At 48.8% G+C, this 17,162-nt stretch overlaps 1 protein-coding gene across 3 annotated transcripts in view; it reads right to left on the reverse strand.

Annotated features, from left to right (window-relative positions):
• Positions 1-1,821: 1,821 nt before the first annotated feature.
• The window catches only part of GCGR (glucagon receptor), a 40,699-nt gene continuing 25,358 nt past the window's right edge, over positions 1,822-17,162 (reverse strand). For 2 of the 3 annotated variants that reach the window (XM_053297141.1, XM_053297140.1), the window contains 13 exons: positions 14,224-14,368; positions 14,045-14,141; positions 13,018-13,125; positions 12,615-12,739; positions 12,344-12,438; positions 11,359-11,512; positions 10,057-10,216; positions 6,726-6,786; positions 6,421-6,490; positions 5,822-5,910; positions 5,333-5,471; positions 5,169-5,210; positions 1,822-4,593 (listed from right to left, as the gene is read on the reverse strand). In XM_053297141.1, the coding sequence (XP_053153116.1) occupies positions 4,300-4,593; positions 5,169-5,210; positions 5,333-5,471; positions 5,822-5,910; positions 6,421-6,490; positions 6,726-6,786; positions 10,057-10,216; positions 11,359-11,512; positions 12,344-12,438; positions 12,615-12,739; positions 13,018-13,125; positions 14,045-14,141; positions 14,224-14,277 (1,488 nt within the window). In that variant the 5' untranslated portion in view covers positions 14,278-14,368 and the 3' untranslated portion in view covers positions 1,822-4,299. The remainder of the gene's footprint in view (positions 4,594-5,168; positions 5,211-5,332; positions 5,472-5,821; positions 5,911-6,420; positions 6,491-6,725; positions 6,787-10,056; positions 10,217-11,358; positions 11,513-12,343; positions 12,439-12,614; positions 12,740-13,017; positions 13,126-14,044; positions 14,142-14,223; positions 14,369-17,162) is intronic. The other variant, XM_053297142.1, reaches the window with a different exon arrangement.

A 17,162-nucleotide genomic window follows, 5' to 3' on the forward strand; every position in this document is an offset into this window, starting at 1 on the left:
CATCTCTGCAGTTGTCTTCTGTTCTCCAGTAGGGAACCAGTATTGCTTCCTTCTGATCTTTGCCCCCTTCACCCTCAATTCTCTTAACTGTTACTATGACTGATTCATAAATCTAATTGTGTCACTTATATGGAAGTATGCAGAATGTATTCCTCAAAATAAGAGAGCATTTCCATAGACAGGAGTAAATTGACAATCCCTTCATTGCAAAGATTAGATTGGAGATTGGGTCTTATTACATGTCAGAGAATCTGGACAGTATCCAACCCTAAAAATGCATTTTGATAGCTGTAGAAGGGTCAATGACTTCCATTCTGCACTTTTTGGATAATACTGGGTTAACCTGTCTGTACATGTCCGCCCACTCTTTCACACAACTTTTCTCTAAGCATAGCTGAGGTAGACTCTTAGTATTCTCATATATGATTGAGAAACTAAGGCTGGGAGAAAGTGACTTTGCCAAGGCAAAGATAGGACTCATTCGGGTCACATCACATTTCCCTGTTTCAACTCTTCTGCTTCCCTAGAACAGTTTAGTAAAAAGTACCATGCTTTCCTAATATAAATGTTCCTTCTTCCAGTATTTATCATGTGATAAGTTACCCCTGTAATAGACATCACTATATCAATCTTATTTACTCATGGGGAATTGACTAAAAGTAGCTTGCCCAAAACCGGACAATGAATCTGTGTCAGAAAATTAATAGCAAACACAACACAGCTTTGACTTACAGTAGACCCCTACTTACAAATGAGGAACAAAGGCTGAAAGAAAGTGACTTGCCCAAAGCAAGGACACTATACCATGTACCCGAAAGGAGTCTACAGTCAAGTGGTGTGGGGGGGTGAGCAGGGAAGGGAAGAAAAGGTGTGGACAGACTGGGGCATGGGAACAGGAATGGGAAGGAAATAGAGGATGGAAAAAACCAGGGATGTTCTCAAGTTGTGCAAAACAGATACCCATGGCTCCAACAGAATATGAAAAAGCCCCCTCTCTAAGTGGAAGGAATATGGAAGAGGATTCCCAGAGCTCCCGGGGCATTTGAGGGCGAGAGCTGCTCCTCACCCCACTACTGGGCTAAAATCCACCTCTGTGCTGCCTGCCACAGCTGAAGGTGACTGCCATGCTTCCTGTCAATGCCAGAGAAGAGTGTTGGCTGTGAATATTATTACAGAGGTTGGCTGCACATCTTATACTTTTAGGGTAGGGAGCTGTGTGGAAAGTGGTGAGAAGATGATGGCCGCTGACTGCTCTGTCAGTGATTTCCTCATGTGCATGTACCAAAAACTTGTTCAGCACTGTCTGGCCACACTGTACTGCAGTACGTGCCTGCTAGTACACACCTCTGTCATCTATGCATGAACTTATTCTGAGACTGTGCGTGATCAGAAACGGCATCTTTTGTGCATGTGCTGATATGTTGAAGCTATTTGTGATGGGTGGGGATAGCTATCTCTATGGTGTGTGCAGCATGCTTGGAAAGAAATGACCTGTGCTTGCAACTTTAGATGCTGTGTTTAGGCTTGAAATGCCAAACAAACAAACAGTGCCAGTGGTGTGATTTTGTACCTGTTCTGGGGAACAGAAAACCTGTTGGAGCCTTGGGTTCAAGCGAGATTGATCCACAGGGGTTGACAATTACCTCTTTGTTGCAACAGTTGTAATTTAAAGCTGCTACATGGCCTCCTTGGGAAGGTTCATACTTCTGAAGGACAAGGCTGACAAGGGACACCTGTTCCTGTCCATGTTGGGGAAATGAAGTGCAGTTCAATCCCTTGCTAAGACAGGCCTCTTGTTGCACCAGGAGGCACTAAGTCCCATTTGCCAGGACACACAGCACAGTTTATTGGGGGTCATCAGTCCCTGGCACATTGGCATTGACAAACAGACATACACAAACACAGAGGTGGCCTTCAGAGCTTGAATTGCCCATGCACATGAAATGCCATGCACAGTTACCCAAGAAAAGTGTTCTCCCAGAGCAAAAGGAGCAAGCATGTCCATAGTGTTGACACAATGGTACAGCCACATATATGATAGATGGTTAGTGCTACTCGCAACCTGACTGAACATTGTCACTTCCACATATATGTATTATGGTAATAGGGTTTCCTCCTCAGCTGTGTAGGCAACAGGCAGGTTCTCATGACCACTGCGTAGGAGGCCTCCGTCCTACTCCAGCACCCAGCTGCTTAATGAGGTAAGAGGAAAAGCCCTCCTATCCAGCGAGAGCCTTGCAGATGATCACTTTGCTTGCTTCCTACTTACTTTCTATGAGCACATGGTCACAAAATGGGAATGACCACAGTTCCTGAACTTGAGTGGGGTGCTTGTCCTAACCTCTTGCTGGTTGGGAGAACTAGGCTAATGCTTCCTGAACCCCACTCATTTCACTCCCAAGATCTGTGAGCTACCTGATGGCCTGTGCCCCCTTCATGAGGCATGCTCACTGCCAACCCCATGTGACCAGGAGGCAAAGAACATTCAAACAGTTAAATGTCCAAACATATAGAGGAGAGGGGAGCTGGTCTTGTAGTAGCAAGCATGACTTGTCCCCTTAGCTAAGCAGGGTCTGCCCTGGTTGCATATGAATGGGAAACTTGATGAGTGAGCACTGCAAGATATTCCCGTCAGGGGATGGAACCACTCTGGAAAGAGCAGAAGGTTCCAAGTTCCCTCCCTGGCAGCATCTCCAAGATAGGGCTGAGAGGGATTCCTGCCTGCAACCTTGGAGAAGCCGCTGCCAGTCTGTGTAGACAATACTGAGTGAGATGGACCAGTGGTCTGACTCAGTATATGGCAGCTTCCTATGTTCTTAAATCTGCAAAAAGAGATCTAGAAAGCCCATATCCTCTTATGCACTCAGGCCCAAAGTAGATGTGATGTGGGAGTTCTGTGGTTGATGCGAGTCTGATTTAAAAAAAAAAAGCCCTCCACGTGGGTGGGAAGGCACTAAGATTTGAATTGGAGCCATGGTGTGGAGGAGTCATCTTGTAACTCTGCCCCATGATGATTTTGCTGAGGTCAGTCAACCTTCTGAAGCTGCTTTTAACTGCAAAGGAGTGGGCACAATTTTGTTCTCATATTTCCCCATCATGGTTAATAGCTGCGGCAGGGGAGTGGATTTGGATCGGGGTTCATCTAGTGTGAGACAAAAGGTTGAGAGTCCTCCTCCTGCAGGCCATAACTCTGATCCAAATTGCACCCAACCCCCATTGCTTTTTGAAAAAGGAAGACATCCATAGATCACAGTCACAGGGAAACCCCCAGCACCACATCAAATTTGGCCCTCGGCAGTTTTGCAATGCCAGTTGTTGAACAAGTATGTATAAAGGTGCATGTTTTGCCGCATAATTTGTTTCAGAGTCTCTCCTCCCTCCATCCCCTGCTGGCAGAATATTTTGTTCAGATATTACCAAGAGAGCCAGTGTGGTGTAGTGGTTAGAGTGCTGGACTAGGACCGGGGAGACCCGAGTTCAAATCCCCATTCAGCCATGAAAACTAGCTGGGTGACCCTGGGCCAGTCACTTCTCTCTCAGCCTAACCTACTTCACAGGGTTGTTGTGAAAGAGAAACTCAAGTATGTAGTATACCGCTCTGGGCTCCTTGGAGGAAGAGCGAGATATAAATGTAAAAATAATAATAAGATCTGGAGGGGAGGGGGGAAATCATAGGTCAAATTGAGGGTTGTCATTCCCTATTGTGACCAGTGGAAGACAGGCTTGCTCTGTCTTCTTGACTTTTCACAAAAGCTGCTGGTTTTCTCCTGTACTTTTTCTCTGCAACTACAAGCACTAGAAATCTGATTATTTTTTTAATTTATTTTTTAAAACCCCACAAAATCTGAGATTCTCAGGAGTTTGATCAGGACTGATCATGACACACTCTAGTGTCTGGATGATCGGAGCCCCTAGAAATATCACAGCACCCCTTTCCACACAAAACCTTTTTGGCACTGTCACTCCCATTACCAAGCCCCAAAGCCAGGTTGTCACAGGCCAGTTCCATTCTGCTTACATACACACAGGGCTCACCCATGAAGAATGGTACATGCGGACAGACAGGATGGCTCGTCTCACAGGGTCTTGTGCATGTGTCTCAAACACAAAAAAGAACTTGTTCAGGCGTATCGGCTCCAGGCAGCTTAACAGAGGGCACAATTTCCAGTCACATGTTTCACTCCTCCTCCAAGTCCAATGCCTGGGCTGTCAGCTGCTGTCCTTGCTCCACAGCCTAGCTGCTTCAGGGTCAAGGAGTTGGGCAGGTCCCATACACCGGGGCAGATGTGTAAGCCGGCTTCAGAAGTTGCTTTCGGCCGTGTCAGGGAATTCATAGCAATGGGGCTGCTCACCCACTGCCAGGTTCTCACTGGCACTGCAGGCTGTCCTCTCCAGATATTGTGTGCTGGTCTGTACAGTGGCTTGGCTGCGGCCTAGCCCATTGAGGTAGTTGCCAACCAGTGTGTGCTTTTCACAGGTGCTGGCACCCCCATTGCGGACATTGGGTGTGTGGCTGTAGGTGTGCTTGTACTCTTCTTCTATGTCCCGACCAAGCTTCCAGCGTGTCCATTTCTTCTTGAGCTCTGACTGTACCTACAGAGAGGACACACCAGAGAACAGCTGTAACAATCCCATATGTGTGACAAATACAGCCGGAGCCTTCCAACTTTAGCATTTGAAGGGTCAAATCAATACGTTCAGCAGTGCAGAATAGGCCTTTCAGTATATATGAAATATTGGAACTCTGCGGGTGAAAATGCAGTTGGGGAGGAAGGAAGCTGTAGCAGAAAATGGAACTGGTGCTTAAAAAATAAATGTGGCCAGCACTGCTCATCTGTAGTTGTATCACCAGTTATACACAGTGAGCTCACTTCATCTCATCCTAGTTATATGGGCAGCAGCCAGATATGAGATGAGAAGACTTAGAATCCTGTAGCTTTCCCCTACCTGTAACTAAATAGTTTCTTACTGGGCGAATTAAGCGGAACCACCCAGCAATAACAGTATTTGCAAGGCCACTAGATATGCTGTGTGTAAATATCTAGCTCCAACTTTGCTTGCAACACCTATCAGATTAATACAGTTGGAAATCCTGGCCTCCTAGTTTAGCTATCTGCACCGCTGCCTGTATTTTGTGTTTCTCTTGCCCATGCTTGGTACCTACTCACCTCTTTGTTCACAAAGCAATAGAGAATGGCCACCAGCATTCCCTAGAAAGAGGAAAAGTCAATGAGAAGAAGGCAGTTTTGTTTGGAATCAGAAAGACCTATCTCTGCTCTATGCTTTTGGCTCCTGGAAAAGCATGAGGAACCATGAGGCTCCTGTGTCTCACCTGGAAGGAGGTGAAGAAGAGGTCAAAGAAGAGCTTGACATAGCGCAGTGTGCCCTGGGCATGCTCATCGGTGACAAAGGCAAAAACCACCTCATGGATACCCAGCAACGGAATAAGCGTCAGTGTTGATTTGGCCAGCCTAAATGGGGCATAATTAGAACTCATCAAAATGAAAAAGCACCATTAGCCAGCAGCCAGTCAAAGTCTGTTATGGGCTCCTTACCTGATGGAGATACAAGTGGGCTATGGGGCAGGAGGACAAGAAATCTGGTGGATGCATAGATAACACAAATTGATGGCCAGCTCAGAAGCCCATAATCAGTGTACAAGCCAGACCAGAAAACCCATCCATTGCTATGATGGAAATGGTTGCAAGGATACTCCTAACCTAGAAAGGCGAGGGTGCTATGGGCAGTGATGGTGTGCAGGGTGAAGCAAGATGTTCCCATCCCAGGGGAGCCATGGCATGATAAGGGCAGTGGTCTGTACCGGCATTTGTAGTCTGTGTAGCGCATGTGATGAGCACGAAGCTTGGAGACCAAGATCTGAATTATACGGATGAAAATGAAGAAATTGATCTGAAAGAAAGGACAGTGTGGGTGAGTGGGGGGGAAGGAGCAACATTGCAGGAGGTGAGTAAACAGATGTGTCTTCTAAAGATCTAGCAAATTCTGGGGCATCACTCTAGTGGTTAATACATTTCCCACGCTTCCTAAGCTCAGAGTGGTTTCCATGGGACACTGATCACTTCCATACATCCTTAGCTTTCCCTTTGCTATAGGATTTGATGTTTTCAGAGCACCGCTAGTATGTATCTATGTGAATGATGGAGGTGAAGGGATTGGAACAGTTAGGGAAAGTGCTGTATGAATACTACATTATTATTATTATTATTATTATTATTATTATTATTATTATTACAACCATCTGCAAGCTGAGATAAGGTGGGTGACCAGTGTGGACCTTGGACATCTTCAGTTGACAAAAAGTCCATTTAGGGATAGGGGAGGGTGTTCTTTCTAAAGAAGGCAGCAATCGGCATGCAAGACCAAGGGGGATGAGAGAAACAAGGAATCGATAGGACTCACCAAGATGGCCAGGAACACAGGGAAACGCAGGATCCACCAGAAACCCATATTATTGTTGGCACTCCAGCATCTTGGGAAATAAAGGACAGAACAAAGATGTGTGCAGGACTAGTCTGGCCAAGCACACGAGGCCCCACTTCCTTAGACAACTTCTGCCCCCCTCCCCACTTGTGTATGCCACACAAGGTGTTCTGCCCCAGAGGTCATGGGGGTGTTATACTGCCTGGTAACAAAGGGCATGCAGATAGGTCTGCAACCAGTTTGCACCCTGGCCATATTCATATATTGTCCTTGTTGGAACTTACTGGATATTTTCATAAAGAAATTTCACCACCACCCATGGCACAATGAAGAGTACTGGGGCCCCTAGGAAGAAAGGAGGCAAACGTTACATGAGAAATAGCAGCCTCTCTGTTACAGGCAGAAGTCTCCTCTGAACAGCATGGCCCTTCCATGAGATGAGGCAAGGCAGTCGCCTCAAGCAGTAGATTATTAAGGCTCCAGCAAAGTGGCAAGATGCCTCCCTCCTCCCACTACTTTAAGAAGAAGGGGAGGGGTCTACACATCACTTGTGCCCTGCTTCAGGTCTTGGGCCACCACTGCCTCTGGGAGGAGTCATGACTCTCCTCCCACCTCAGGCACAGATCTGCTGGCAGCTCTTTAAATGCGGCAGGATGAGATGAGTTGGCTGCCATTGCAGTCGGCTTGTTTGAAGTTACACAACCTCTAGGTAAACAAGCCAATCTAAAGGCAACTAATATGTGTTCCAGCCTAACTAATCTGGCTGTCTCTGGCTCCACACCAAGACCTCCTTGACCTTCCCCTCACATATGATTTAGTCAAATAGCACAATAGCATATCTATGTTAAAATGTATACACACAAAGCACTCAGCAACTTACCTGAGGCAAGACTTTGAAGGAAAGAGTCAATACCCTGAATTTTCAGGCAAGTCCTGAATAAGATTTATTAATAAACCTAAATAACTGAAGTGTGGAGTTCCACAAGGCTCCATACTGTTTTCAATGCTCATTAACATCTACATGAAACCGCTGGGAGAGATCATCAGGAGGTTTGGTGCTGGGTGTTATCAATATGCTGATGACATCCAGGTTTACTGATGTCTACCTTGTCAGGAAATAGCATATCTTCCCTAAATGCTGGCCTGGAGGCAGTAATGGGCTGGGTAACAAACCTAGGTTGAATCCAAATAAGATGGAGGTACTGATGGGGGTGGGGGGCTAGGACCCAAGAGATTATTTAGATCTGCCTGTTCTGGATGGGTTTACACTCCCCCTGAAAGATTGAGTACAGCTTGGGAGTGTTTTTGGACCCCAAGCTCTCCCTGGTTGAGGCAGTGGCCAGGAGTGCTTTTTATTAGCTTGGGCTGATATGTCAGCTATGTCCATTTCTAGAGGTTAATGGCCTTAAAACAGTGGTACATAGGAAGCTGCCATATACGGAGTCAGACCATTGGTCTATCTAGGTCAGTATTGTCTTCACAGACTGGCAGCAGCTTCTTCAAGGTTGCAGGTAGGAATCTCTCTCAGCCCTATCTTGGAGATGCTGCCAGGGAGGGAACTTGAAACCTTCTGCTCTTCCCAGAGCAGCTCCATCCCCTGAGGGGAATAATCTTATAGTGCTCACACTTCTAGTCTCCCATTCATATGCAACCAGGGCAGACCCTGCTTAGCTAAGGGGACAAGTCATGCTTGCTACCACAAGAGCAGCTCTCCTCTCCATGACCAGCTCTCCTCTCCATAGACCATATGGAGTACATATGCTGGTAATCTCCAAACTTGACTATTGTATTGCGCTCTATGTGGGGCTGCCTTTGTACGTCCGGAAACTATGATTGGTACAGAATGCGGCAGCCAGATTGGTCGCTGGGACAACACGAAGGGACCACATAACACCAGTTTTGAGAGAACTGCACTGGCTGCTGCTGTGTTTCCAGGTGAAATACAAAGTGCTGGTTATTACCTATAAAGCCCTCAACAGCATGGGTCCAGGCTATTTAAGAGAGAGCTTCCTTTGTCATGAACCCTGCTGCCTTTTACAATCTTCTGGGAGGTCCGGTTATAGTTGCCACCAGCTCGTCTGGTGGTGACTCAGGACTGGGCTTTCTCTGTGGCTGCCCTGGGGCTTTGGAATATGCTCCCTGCTGAAATATGAGTGTCTCCTCCTCTGTTTGTTTTCAGGAAGACCCTCAAGACTCTCCTGTTCTCACAAACTTTTAATTAGAATTAATTTTAATGATTTTAATAATTTGTTTTATATTGTTGTGTTTTATGTATTGTAATCTGTGATTTTTTTAAATATTAAAATTTGTACACTGCCTAGAGATGTACATATCAGGCAGTATAAAATATGATAAAAAATAAAATAATTTCATGTATGGGGTTAGCTAGTTTTCTTTAACACACACACACACACAAATGTATACTATTAAAGAAGCAAAGGACAAAGGGCACATCCTGGATTTCTCTTTTTAGATGGAAGAAACAGAAGGAGGAAGGAAGGCCTGGTGTCTGTCACCTCAGAAGAGCCAGGTAATTCTTAGCCAATCTAGGCAGCTGACTTTACATGCATAACTTGACAGGAACAGGATTTGAATGAAACCAGAGAGCAAACTGATCCAGGGAAGCACCAGCTAAAGGAGCACTTAAGGTGTAGTGACTGTCCAGTCTGTCCAAAGGAGAGTGGCCAACATGTTCAGCATAATGTCGGTGGTTATGAGCTACATGTGCTGCTGGGGGCTTCTCAGGCACCCCTGGTTGTCTTGTGCAAGAGAACAGTTGCCTAGTTACTTAAGACAGCATGTCTGCATTTGCAGAGTGGAACATATATTGTTTCCAGTTTAAGTAGTGCTGTGCAAATGTGGGTGTGCTGTTTTAAGTAGTTATGCAGCTGTCCTCTTACATCACATTCCTGGGGCTGGCTTCCATGTGTGTAGCAGTGCCAGGTGATTGGGAACCCCAGCATTGCCTGGCACATCATGTGGGCCAATGGAACGAGCAGTCTCAAGGTGTGGGCACAGTACTTGAAAGTATTTACATTATTGCGCCTTTGTACAAGACAGCCAGTGGTTCCTTAGGCACCTGCTGCAGCACGGGTGGCTCAGATCTGCCCATGTGATGCTGCAGAACATGTGGGCCCCTGTGTTTAGAAGGCCTTGGGACAGAAATCCATGGGGAGGGGAGTTTGATTAATGATCAAGGAACATGGCCATTATTTGCATGTCTAGGTCCCTTAGCCTCAGGAGGGCTTGTGGAGGCTGTCCATCTTCCAGATATGCCTTTTGAAATGACAGTTCATCTCCTACCTGGAGGAGTGCGTCACAGTTAAAATGGTCATGTGTTGTTCAAACCCGGATAGTATTCTGACTTTTTACGATCCTCATTCTCCCCAGTGCTGCGCGCGCTGCCATGACTGACAAATATCCACACCCTTTTGTGCCCTCCTGTCACATGACCTGCCCTCCCACTCCCCCCCCCGCACACACACCAATAAGGGAAGCAGGCTGTGCCATCTCTGGTGAAGGCCTCTCTCTGCTTCTGCTCAGGGGAAAGAGCCTTGGACCCTCCCTCCCTCCCTCGCCCACTCCTATTCAGTGCCTGGGCATGCCTCTACTCACCCCAGCCAATGCAGAGGTAGATGGTGAAGTAGCTGCGCTCAGAGAAGACGGCCAGCACCAGCAGGTTGTGCAGATAGATCCCCTCCACTAGCAGCCAGCAGTAATTGGCCACAGTGCCGTACTGCATGAACACAGTGGCTGCCCGGCATCCTGCTGCTGCCTGGAGGTGTGTAGAGAAGGATAAGAGAGGACAGTAAAACCAGGAAACTCCGGCAGGCATCTCTTCCTCAAAGCCTGAGGGAGGAGAGCGGGCACCGAGGGTTGTGACTGGGTTGCTCTGGGGGCCGCTTCCTGGAAGCAGCACTTGCTCACTCCCCATGACTTCCTGCCTGGTGCTGCAAGACACCCTCCCTGGCCAGTGCCTGGCAAAGGCCTTGGTTCAAGTGGTGTGGTGCAGCTGATGCAAGCTGCCCATTCAGCCTGGACAATGCAGGCCCCCAAATCCAGTAGTGAGTGTGGAGCTTTGAACAGGACGCTATAGGGGATGCTTGCTGCTTGGGGAGTGAAAGCATGGTGCCTAGTTTCAGCCAAGGCTTAGCCCCAAGACCTGCTTTCAAGTCCCAGGAGGAGGGCCATTTTCATACAAGGTACTGCCAAGCATCGCTGGACTCCCTTGCGCTCTTTTGTGTGTGAAATGCAGAATGATGTCATTCCCGTATAATCCATGTATATTGTAGCCAGACTTTATATATTCATGTTATGGATTAATTTCAGCAAAAGCTAACTGGGCCTCATAGGTGAAAGGGTCTTAAGCCCTGGCTCTGGAGACTTTGGGTGTGAAAATGATTAAGGCTGGCCCAGTGTGTGCAAGTAGTGTAGTCCACACTACTGCACAGCGGGGGGGGGGGGCAGGCTCAATAGGCTACCATACACATGTGTGGGTGGGTGGGAGTCAACATAGGAACATAGCAAGCTGCCATATACTGAGTCAGACCATAGGTCCATCTCATTCAGTATTGTCTTCACAGACTGGCAGCGGCTTCTCCAAGGTTGCAGGCAGGAATCTCTCTCAACCCTATCTTGGAGAAGCCAGGGAGGGAACTTGAAACCTTCTGCTCTTCCCAAAGCGGCTCCATCCCCTAAGAGGAATATCTTGCAGTGCTCACACTTCTAGTCTCCCATTCATATGCAACCAGGGTGGACCCTGCTTAGCTAAGGGGACAAGTCATGCTTGCTACCACAAGACCAGCTCTCCTCCAGTGATGCTCCCTGCTGGATGATATAGGGGTTACAGGGAAAGGGGAAGAAGGAAAGCTAAATTAAACCCGGCGTAAAAGCAGGGGCTGAGAACAAGTGTGTCACCTCATCAGTCAGCCAGAGGCTCACACTGTAGTCGTCAATCTTCTCGCTGAAGCGGGTGTTGAGCAGAGTGTCGATGATAAGCACCGAGACGCCCTTCAGGATGAAGGAGGTGAAGAGGTTCATGTGGATGTAGTTGCGCATGCAGTGCAGCTTGCTGGAGAGCAGGGAGCCTGTCAACAATGCTTGTCCAGTGGGGCTGGCACCATGCAGTGCCCTTCTCCCAGGACCTCCTCCCAGACCTTGCACTCTGATCCCCATCTCCACCCCACAGCATCACCAGTCCCAGCCGCCTCCCCACTACTGCCCACCCCGAGTTCCCCTCTCTCTACACCCACACATTTATCATCCTCCTTTCACACTCACGGTGTTCTTCTCAGAGAAGTAATGATGGGCCCCAAGCTGGTGTGGGTGCCCCTCACTAACTGATGTCCCTATCAGCTGCCAGAGTCACATCTTGCAGCACAACCACATACATATCTCCCACTTCTGGCATCATAGGAATGCCCCCCCAAACACACACACACACTACAATTTTATCAGATGCCTCATGGCAAAGATCCATGAAGTTCCTGATGATAATATGCCTTTTCAAGATTACTGAATGGATTTGGGGGCTTGAGCTTAATGTGAATGTGTGCTGAACCTGAATGTGAGCCACGGATCCCCCACCCCCGAGTAACTGCAAAAATAAATAAATAGCTTTATGGGCTTAAAAAAAACACAACTCCAGTTGAATGAGCCCCAAACTCCTATAATAGCACCAGTTTTTGTGTGTACAGACAATTCAACTGTGGCTCACTCATATGAACACACACTATGGGTTGCCACTATTTTTTAATTAATAAAGATGAGGGAAGTCCAGCTTCTCCAAGGTGTGACTTAAGTGCACTATGGCTGCCTCCTGACTTGAAAGGGTGCCTCCCTCACCCACCCCCCCAACAACAAGCACACCTGCCTCACCCTCCCCATTCCACTCCCAAGGCACCTGAAGCCTAGCAGCACAGCCAAGGCCAGGAGCAGGGCGCAGAGTGACACCGAGTAGCCGACTGTGTACATCACCTTGATCCTGGCAAACATCTCCTGGAGGAGAAAAAGGAAAGGGGAGCATTTGAAGCCCAAGAAGGGATTGGGCGCATCCTGGCCTGGGAGGGCTGCTGTCAAGGCTTGGCTGTGAATGGCGGGCCCGGGGTGGCTCCTGCTCCCTCATGCACATGGAGAGGAGGGCAGCCGCCCCCAGCATTAACTTTCATGCTCACCTGGTCAAAGTTGGTGCCGTTGTCCTTCTTCACACACTGATAAGCATCACGCGAGGACTTATTTTCGGGCCCGCTCACCCACTGCCCATCTGGGCCACACTTCTTGAATACATAGCCATGCTTCACTGCAGGGAAGAAAAGTATGGTTAAGATGCCTGTGCCCCAGTCCATCCGCTAAACCGATTTGCTCTGCTCCTTGTCCAGCTCATCCACTCTCCAGCACCCCCTTTGGCTCTGCCACTCTATAGCACCCACCCCAACTCGACCCTCCTTCAGTCCCCTCCCTGCCAATTCCACCCCACCCACCCCCGTACTGCTAGCACCAATCTGGACATTTCCTTCCTGTGTCCCCTGCTAAGAGCACAGGCCTACCTCCGTCTCTGTCTCCCTCCAGTGCAAATACCTTGATCATACCAGGGCAGGAACCAGGGGCAGGAAACACTGACTGTGCTGTTGAGCTGTGCATCAGGCCAGCAGGCGTACTTGTCAAAGGTTCGGTTGCAGACCAGTTCTGCCAAAAGAGAGGAGGAAGCTCGGGTGTGATGGTGGAGTGATGGCTCTGTGGGGGGGAGGGGGGGGAAAGGGAGTTCTCCCTCATTCCCCACATTTTGCACTCTTTCTGTGGCTAAGGCTGAAGTCTTGTGCACTTGTACCTGAGAGGAAGCCCCAGTGAATACAGTGGGATTTACTTTGATTAAGCACACATCGGGTTTTGTTGTATGATACGTTCCCGGAATTGGTGGCCTTTAAACTATTTCACTAAGAGGGTCCTCCGGCAGAATTTATCCTGGGGATATATTTGTGGACCCTGCTGTTGGATTCACATGCAAGCACATGCACACACAGCTGCTTACGAATTCATTCTTGAGCCTCACACCCACCCTGCCTCAATCCATCTTTTGGGATTCACGTCCCTGAAAATGCTTCTAGTGCCCGCTGCTTCTCCCAGAGGAAAAGAAATTGTTTCTGTTCATTTGCATATGCTGATTTATATGACACCCTCTCCTCCTCGGTGCTCAGTGCCACATCTGATGAATCTCTGATAGGCTGTAGCCCATGAATGCGTTTGTCTTCAAGGTGGCACAAGTCCCTTTCGTTGTTCTTGCTGCAAGGGGCTCCCTGGAAGTGCTGTCGGAAGCTCTTTTGCTCCCTCAAACCCCCCCCCCAAGTTGTCTCTCCTTTGGGTTCCATTTCCACACAGCCCCAGGCATGCACAAGTGCGCGGAGTCCTAGCATACAGGAGCTCATTGCCTAGCAATGAAACTGAGCTTGGACAAGCAAGCAAGCTACCAAGAAAAAGACCAGGATGACAAAACCGACCAAGCCGTGCTCCTGAAGAGCGGTCCTCCCCAGAATGTAAATGCCCATCAGCCTCCCTCCCTCAAGGTGCTGTCAAGCAATACCCAGACGCCAGGGGGCGCTAGTCTCACCAGTAGGTGGTGGCAGGAGGCTCATGTTGTGATTGCACTCTTCGCTATAGGCCTTCCAGTTCTCAAAGGCAAAGTCCAAGATCTGGGCTGAGGACCCCTGAAGGGAAAAAGACAGAAGAGAGAAAAGCTGGCCTGTGGGGATCTGACCTGGGGCAGATGGGGGGGGACAAGGCCCTTACCTGGACGCACAATACCAGCGCCAGCAGGATACTGAGAAGGCGTGGCTGGGACATCCCTTTGGAGGGCTGCGCAACCGCATTGGGAGGCTCCCGGAGCGGCTGGTTTCCTACAGAAGGTCCTAGTGCTGGTCTAGCAGCAGGCCTGCTAAGGAAAAAGGAGAGGGACAATTCAGACAGGTTTGCAGGCCTCTCACTTCTGCAGGCTAAAGACTCCAGTGACGCAGCCTGAGCTAGGGTTTGCTGGGCTACATCCAGAAGATAACCTATTCACTGCCAGCAAATCACGGACTGACAGGGCTGTTGGATTCTCCGCCCAGGTCAGGTGTTTGAGGTCTTCACCCTGTCTCTGGTTGGTGCTGGGGGCTCCCTGACCCTCATTGGAGCGAGAGGGAGTTGAAGACGCCCAGCCTAGGGGACTGTTTCAGATGCCAGCCACTGTAACTGGAGCCTGTTTCAGGGGGTGGGGGGAGCTATTTCAGAGCTGGATTTTATTCCATGCCAAGTGCCCAGTGAGACATGATCCACTACGATGCAACACGGTGAGCTGTTCTTTTCTTGCTCATCTCCTTGGAGCTGCAGTATAGTCTGAGCCTGCACGGATCCCCCCACTCCACACATTTGCTAGCCCAGGACTGAAGTTGGTGTTACATAGGAACATAGGAAGCTGCCATATACTGAGTCAGACCATTGGTCTATCTAGCTCAGTATTGTCTTCACAGACTGGCAGCGGCTTCTCTGAGGTTGCAGGCAGGAATCTCTCTCAGCCCTATCTTGGAGAAGCCAGGGAGGGAACTTGAGGCCTTCTGCTCTTCCCAGAGTGGCTTCATCCCCTGAGGGGAATATCTTGCAGTGCTCACACATCAAGTCTCCCATTCACATGCAACCAGGGCAGACCCTGATTAGCTATGAGGACAAGTCATGCTTGCTACCACAAGACTAGCTTTCCTCTCCTGAAGAGCAGCACTACTCTGGATGGGGAAGCAGTTGTGTGCTGTGCCTGTCTGCTGGAGGAGAGGAAGCTAGCATTGGACATCTTGTGTCTGGAGCCAGTAAAACCAATTCAATCATGATGGGGATGCTGCTGAAATTGTGCTGCTTGGGGGAACCAGCAGAGGGCAGTGCAGCTGTGCAGTTTGTGGAGGTCTATCAGGTAGGAGTGTGTGTTTGTGTGTGAGTGAGTGTGTGTGCGCGAGAGAGTGAGAGAGAGAGAGAGAGTTCACTTGCCTTGGTGTGTGTGAAAGAGGTTGTGCACGTGCATGGGGGTGAGAGAGAGAGTGAGAGAGAGAGAGTGCAGCAGGCTGTGTGTGTGTCAGAGAGAGGAAGAGCGCACACAAGAGGGGTGTGTGTGGGGGGATGAGTTGTTAGCAGGGGTAAAAAGAGTTCTATGTGGTGGCAGCAGCAGTCTATGCAGGAGCGGGAAGGGTTATGCACTTTGGGACATCAGTCAGGAGCTGCTGTGGGGAGGGGGAGCTTGCTGAAAACACATGCCCTGGTGGCTCAAGTCCTGGTCTGCTCGTGGACACTGGTGTGTGCATTCCATTATAGTGACACAGCCTGTGCTCCTGCTAGCAGGGCCTCTTCTTTTCTGATAGAGAGTCAGCTCCTCTCCCCGCCCCCCACACCCTGTCTAGGAAAACATTTCATTGGAGGAAGGACTAGGGGGAATGTGCCAGCACTGCCTCTGGCCTGTTTACAGCTCCTGGCACAGCCCAGCTAAGGCCAACTAGTCAACTAGTCTGTTAATCATTAATGCCCTCCAGGAATCTCCTGGCTCCGGATGAGTCCCAGAGACGTGGTTGCACCCTAGCTCCCACAACCTCCATCTTAGTGCTGACAAAGGCTCACATGCGTCCAGAGATGGTCTTCGGCCAAACGCTCTGCTGTGGTCCTGTGGGTGGCTGGGCAATACCCCGGTGTCTGCAACCACCCCTTGCAGGATAAACTCCAATTCAAACAAGAGCTAATTCCTTCAATCCCCCTCTAATCTGGTTAAAGGGCTCCTGAATGGGATCCCAGTCCTCCTGACAAACAAGCTATTCTTGCTCTGGCCTTTGGAACCAGATGTTGCCAGAACTCTGCTGGGATTACTAGCATGCTCCTCCCGCAAAACCATGAAGCAAAAAGACACAGTGGCCTGAAATGCCAGCATTTACCTCTCGTGCCCTAGAGCAAGAAGAACCCCTTAGGATCTAGGCCTGCACTCCATTACTAAACTGGGGTACTCTCTGGGCAATCACAAGAAGATCTCTCTCCAGGGCACGGCGGGAGTCCTGCTTCCCAAAGTCAGTGTGGGGGGATGGAGGGGCAAACCTTCTTCAGACAGGAGGGAACGGCAGCCTCCCCAATCCATGGAGCAAGTAATAATAACAGTACAGGACTACCGCCTTGGGGCTATATTTTAACGAAAGGCGGTATAAAAATGCAAAAATAAATAAAAAATAAATAAAAATTTCCAGTACTATTTTCAACCAAGTTCTCACAGAATTAAAAAGTAATGACAACGCGTATAGTCCAAAGTAAAATGCTTGGGTTCAGATTATGTGAATAACAGCCACTCATTACCAGTTCCTAGTCATCATTGGGAAAATGGGCACCAAGCACCTCTGCCAGGCTCATTTTATTCATTTGTTTAAGACATGTATGCCCTCTCCTTTTGAACACAATAAATCCACAAGGTGTCTCACTTAAGACAGCAGTAAAACCATCTTAGAAAGGCTAAAAACAAGAGGGCAAAAAATCCACAGCAGCCCAAAAACTCAAAGGGCCCCCAGGATGACGATTAGGTAGTGTAGGTCATGATTATGATTATAGGGGGTCACACTGCCTAGTGTGCGACCCCAGACTTTTGCAGTGTGGAATTTCTTTGGCAGGGGTTGGTATCTGATGATGGTGTATGGAATGAATAGGGCATTTATTTATTATTTATTTATTGAATGTCT

Source organism: Hemicordylus capensis, chromosome 2 (assembly GCF_027244095.1).
Source record: "Hemicordylus capensis ecotype Gifberg chromosome 2, rHemCap1.1.pri, whole genome shotgun sequence".
In the NCBI taxonomy this organism is placed as follows: domain Eukaryota; kingdom Metazoa; phylum Chordata; class Lepidosauria; order Squamata; family Cordylidae; genus Hemicordylus; species Hemicordylus capensis.